General features: G+C 43.3%; 1 protein-coding gene across 1 annotated transcript; it reads right to left on the bottom strand.

The window, feature by feature from the left end:
* Positions 1-1,103: 1,103 nt before the first annotated feature.
* LOC145614078 (uncharacterized) lies at positions 1,104-1,646 on the bottom strand. The gene has a single exon (XM_081669077.1). The coding sequence runs from the start codon at positions 1,644-1,646 to the stop codon at positions 1,104-1,106; it is 543 nt and encodes a 180-aa protein (XP_081525203.1).
* Between the last annotated feature and the right edge of the window lie 4,354 nt (positions 1,647-6,000).

The raw sequence follows: 6,000 nt of genomic DNA, 5'->3' as shown, positions 1-6,000 counted from the left end.
TCGATCTTCTCTACTGAATTTCAATAGAAAGAACAAAGAATTTCGTCAATAGACTTGTATACTCCTACCAATACTCCAACAGCTCGGATGATTAATTTGATTAGAGGTATTGTATCCGGCTTAAGATACCTGCATACTCTTGGAATAATACACATGAATTTTAAGCCTCATAATATCTTAATACTGAAAGTTGGGATGACTTTGTCCCGAAAATTAGTGATCTAGGCATTTCAAAATTAATAATAGGGTAGACTGATCCACTCTGGTAAGCTGCTTAAATAATTTTCTCTTCGTTTTTTCCCCCCCTAAACCCCTTACTTCTTCAATTTTATGTAGGAAGCGGCACAGTTGGTTGGAGAGCTCCCTGTCACGTGCTGACTGATCCCCTAAGTCTTTTGCACGCGCGCCCACTAACTTCCTTCCCCAAGGTTGCTAGTCAAGGCTTACCCCGAGTATTGCTTATAGCAAGTATGGCAACGAAAGCTAAAGTAAGTGAGTAAGTAAGCACAAGTGAGGGATTAAGTTTAAGAGAACTTTGTATTGCTTGAGAGAGAGTGTTTACAAATGCTTGGATGGATTACAAAATGAGGGGAAGGTCCCTATTTATAGGCCTCCCAAGTAACTAGAATGTTCTACTCTAGATCCTTCTAACCTCCTCAAATGGAGGGTCCTAGAAGCTAACTTTTCTAGATCTTTCTATACATTTCTGATCTCCTACTCATATGTACATCTTTCCGGAGTATTCCAAACTACTCTAGAGATTACAAGTATGTACAAGAGAAACCTAGAAACTTCTAGAAGCTTCCGGACGCATCCCGAGTCTCCTAACGTATTATGGAAGGTTCTGGACTTCTCCTTGAAAATCTGGCTGCACCATTGTGTTCCTTGGGTCCAAAAACGGTGGACCACCAAGTTTGGGCTCATTTGGATTCCATTTGGTCTCCCAAGTGACCCATTATTGTGTTATTGTCAATGCGGTGTTCACTAGAATTCCAGCAGGGGTGCTATATAAAGCTCTATAGGGGGAAGGTGCTTACTAGACCCATGGGCATCTCCCTTGGCCCAAGTTGTTGCCTACTGCCCATACGACCGCATTGACGCTATCATGGGTGTGGGATATGAGTCGTGACATGCTCCCCCACCCAAGTCTTGACGACCCCGTCAAGGCCGTCCCTCGAACTCGGAGATCTTGTCCCAAATTGCCAAAGGTCCTCCTCTTTCTCCCATGTTGCCTCGCTGTCCGGGAGCCCTTTCCATCGGACAAGATACTCATGATAGCTTGGCACACCTCGTTTTCTAATGGCCCTCTTGGCCTCAATAACCTCGATGTCCCGTTCAAATGAAGTCACCACCGCGGTTGGTGCTCGATGTGACTCACCCCGTGATGGATCCTCCTTATCTTCATGATAAGGTTTGAGCATACTTACATGGAACACCGGGTGAATTTTAAGTTTTGGTGGTAGCTCAAGCTTATAGGAAACCTTCCCAACCTTCTTAATTATCGGGAAAGGTCCCTCGTACTTCCGCACAAGGCCCTTGTGCACCTTGCGGAAGACTTTAAATTGCTGAGGTAGCAGCTTAACCATGACCAAGTCGCCCTCCATGAACTCCAATGGGCGTCTATGCTTGTCCGCCCACTTCTTCATCTTTTTGGCGGCTTTGTCAAGAAATGCCTTCGTGATGTCCAATTGCTCGTGCCACCCCTTGGCTAGCTTGTAAGCCGGAAAACAACTGAATCGATTCCCGCACCGTACTTGGTGGTAGATCATCACTCCCCAAGTCTAAGTATTTTTCTATCTTGGCCAAAGAGGCCTTGTTTTCTTCAGAAAATTTCACCATATTCCTACGTTTGTTGAGCAACAAAAGTTTCCGAAAGAATGCTAGTTTAATGGGACTAAGATTGAGGGCCAGAATTATGTGGGGGCAGAAGCACACTTAATGGAACCGGATTGAGAATGTGGTGATGGATTGAGTAACCACAATGTTCGGGGAATAAGTAATCAATACCTTCCTCTACAATATCTTTAATCTGATAGTCAAGTGCCTTGTAACGACGACACTTCTCTTTCTTCAAACGTTTAATTTCTTGTAAGTAAGGGGCAACAGGACGAGAAACTTTCTTCAAGATCTTCTTATTAGGCGACATAAAAATGCAGCAACACTAGCGTAATGCCTGCTCTGATACCAAAATTTCACAGATAATTTTTCATTAACTATGATGGCGTTAGAATCACTAACCAGCCTAACTCGTCATACTAACATAATATATGAACACAATATAATAAACACGATAGCACACACAAACACTTAGAATATAACAAAGCATACTTTTTTTATTAATATCATTAATAACATAATTACACAATGGTTTCTAGATGCCTTGGACAGACCCTAAGGTCACCTATTTATAGTCAAAGGAGGACAGACCCACTCCAATGCGAACAGACACTAAACACACATGCGCGCCAAGTGGCGCTAATGCAATTATCCGTAAACTATTACAAGTTAGCAATCCTAACCAAGCGCCGCATATAGCATTCCTTAGCCAACCGTTGCGGATCGCCACCATCAGCAATCCTAGCCAAACGTTGCGGATCGCCACCATCATCACTCGTGTCTCTTCGCTCCAATAGAATGCCTTTGCCCACAATCCATGATCCACAATGTGAAGTGTTGCTTCGCCTTGGCTGAGCATCCAATCTTTATCCATAGATCGTACCCCTTCGCATCAATCAGCTAGCTCCAACCAACGCCATGCTTCGCATTCCATAGCATCTCTTCACGTAGGGATTAACTTCCAACATCCGTGCCAACTTATCACAAAGCATCGCACCCACGTGCTGCCTCGTCAGCACTATACCAGAGTCCAAGCATCGCGTTGCTTCGCCACACCACACCGGTGCCCAAGCGCCGCGTCGCTTCGGTCTCCCGTGCCGTTGGTTGGGCAACGTCCCATAGCAACTCCGGTGCCCAACCGACGCGTGTAACTCGATGCAACGGCTTGTGGCGTCAAGGGTTGTTGGCCCATGACTATCTCGAAATGACTTTGCTGCGTTGCCTCGGATCTTTGTAAATTGAATGAGAATTGGGCTATGTCCATGAACTTTGCCCAATCTCGTTGATTGGCACCCACATAGTGCCTTAGATATAACTCAAGCAGAGCATTCACCCTTTTCGTTAGCCCGTCTGATTGTGGGTGAAAGCTCGTTGAGGAATGAAGTCCCGACCCAAGGAGCTTGAACAACTCCGTCCAGAACTTGGCGATGAACCTTGGGTCTCTATCACTGATTTTGCTCCGCGGTAAGCCCCAATACTTCACCACATTATTGAAGAATATCTTAGCGGCTTGCTCCGCGGTGCAATCCTTCGGTGCCGGGATACAGGTGTGATGAATCACATTTATATAGAGTTTATCGGCACATTTATGCTAGTTTTATAATTGCTTTTTGAGTTTTTTGTCTCTTTTTAGGTCGCAATTGCATAAGTTGTCCATTTTATGCTCTATTACGCTTCCTTTGTGTTTTATTAATGTTTTAGGTAGTTTCCATAACTATTTAGACGCTTTCGGAGTGGTTTTGGAAGAATCGGACAATGAAAGGATGAAAAGTTGATGAATCGAGGTCGCTCAATGAAGGATATGCGTTTTTAGAAGCTTAGTATGAGATTAATATGCATGAGGAATGAATATAGCATCCACAAGGGTTGTTTTGCACTTTACGGAAACGAATTTGAGTTAGAAACGAAAAAAAAACGATGTTTTACAAAGTGGTAAAAATGACCTTTGTCCACTCTTTTGATCATAACTCAAGTTATAAAGATCGGATTGATGCAATTCAAATTGAGTTGGAAACTAGACTTGAAGAGCTTTCCAATGGTAGGTCACACGGCTCGAGACGCTTCCTAGAACAGAAGTTATAAGCGTTTGAATCCAAGTAATGCTGTCAGCCACCCGCGGGATTTTGCTGCGGGTCTATCCCGTGCGCATTCGAGGCCTGTCGCAGCTACTGCCAGGCCGCGGGGCTGACCTGTGGCCGCGGGTTCCAACGAGCAGCCCACGAGGCATCATTGATGCTCGTCTTTCACTTGTCCCTTGATTCCGTCGATCTTATTCGTGCCACGTCACCTTCTATTGTCCAATAATAATTCAACTTATGTAATCTTTATTTTCTTATTCTTTTCTTTATTTATTTTTAGATTAGTTTTAGGATAATATAAATACTCAAGGGATAATTATTTTCCCTTATGCCTTTTATATCTTTTATTATTTTACGTTCGTTTTAGTTTTCTCTGGAACCCTAGTTTCTCATGGCATCTCCATGGATTCTTCCATGGATGATTCTTGGGTTTACTATTTTAATTCATTGAGGTATTTTATTTCTATTTTCTTGCTTTTTATTATGCTTTATTCCTTAGATCTAGTTTTATTTATTTATTTCATGATAGAGTAGTTTTATTTCTAGGGTTTGGGAATCCATGTTTATATTATGAATCTTGATTGATAATTTTAATATTTTGATTATTGATTTCTCTAATTGATAGTGTTCTTTTATTGATAATCTTGCATCCTGATCAATTGTATGATTAATTCATGTTGATAAGAGTTTGAATCGAAAGGTCTTACTTTTAGAGGCTTACCTACAATTAGCAATTCTGATTATGTTAGCGACCGAACTACATATGTTGAATTAAGAGCGTTAAGACCCGACCATAGGCTTAGCAATTGCTCTAGATGATTGATTGATTGAATTGTTATTGATTTTTGATAGATTTAGAACTATAAACATGGTGAACCATAACCCTAGGTCCTTTTATTAATTGTTTTATTTCTTTTTTTTTAATTTAGACTACTTCTCTTTCCCAATTTCGTGACATAGGTTAGTTTCTCCAATTTCTTAGAGGTTAGATTAATACCATCTCCCTGTGGATTCGACCCTACTTACCCTACTACATTGTTAGTTGGTTTTGTTAGGAATTTATTTTTGACAGGTGTACGACAACCTATCAAGGTGCCATATTTGGAAAAGCCATCCACGACCACCATTATCGAGCCGCACCCATCTGACTTGGGTAAGGCTGATACGAAATCCATTGAGACGCTTTCCCAAGGCCTCTACGGAACTGGTAACGGCTGCAATAGACCTGCCGGCACTCGTTGCTCCACCTTGTCTTGTTGACACACAAGACAAGTCTTGACATAGGCCTCAATATCATCCCGCATATGAGGCCAATAATAGATCTCCTCCAAGAGCGCCATGGTGCGTTGGATTCCTGGGTGTCCCGCCCATAGAGAATCATGACACTCCTTCAGCACATCGCGCCCAAGGTTGTCCCACTTAGGCACGTAAATACGCCTTCCGACGATGTAGAGTACCCCGTCCTCTACCCAAAACCGTCGGGTCTTCCCTTTCTTGGCCAAGTCAACGAGCCCCTTGGCCATTGAATCATGCTCCAAACCATCCTTGATCCGACCAATGATGTTGCTAGCGACACTACTAGAACTAGCAAAAATTCCCTTGCGGCTAAGAGCATCAGCAACCACATTGACCCTTCCTGGCTTGTACTCCATAACATAGTCAAAATCGGCCAGGAAGTCTTGCCACCGAGCTTGCTTGGGGCTGAGCTTCTTCTGATTTTGAAAATAGCTTGTCGCCACGTTGTCGGTCATGATGGTGAACTGACTCCCCAAGAGATAGTGTCTCCATATGCGGAAGCAATGAATGATCGCCGTCATCTCTTTATCATGCACCGGATCTCTTCTCGGTGTCATTCAGCTTGCGAGACTCATAGGCAATTGGATGCCCCTCTTGCATGAGAACCCCTCCAATAGCAAAATCGGAGGCATCCGTATGTAGCTCAAATGGCTTAGAGTAATCTGGCAAGGCCGAGACAGGTTCTTCAGTGACTGCCTTTTTCAAGTTATCGAAAGCTGCCTGGCACTTATCGTTCCAGCACCATTGCACCTTCTTCTTCAAGAGATCGGTCAGTGGTGCTGCCCGTGCT

This window comes from Chenopodium album, chromosome 25, assembly GCF_948465745.1.
Source record: "Chenopodium album chromosome 25, dcCheAlbu1.1, whole genome shotgun sequence".
Classification (NCBI taxonomy): domain Eukaryota; kingdom Viridiplantae; phylum Streptophyta; class Magnoliopsida; order Caryophyllales; family Amaranthaceae; genus Chenopodium; species Chenopodium album.
The sequence above is the reverse complement of the archived record's forward strand: the minus strand, read 5'-3'. Positions and strand labels throughout refer to the sequence as shown.

What these genes read in the sequence shown, in the direction of transcription:
- LOC145614078 (XM_081669077.1), bottom strand. Translation starts at nt 1,646, where the DNA reads ATGAAGAAGTGGGCGGACAAGCATAGACGCCCATTGGAGTTCATGGAG.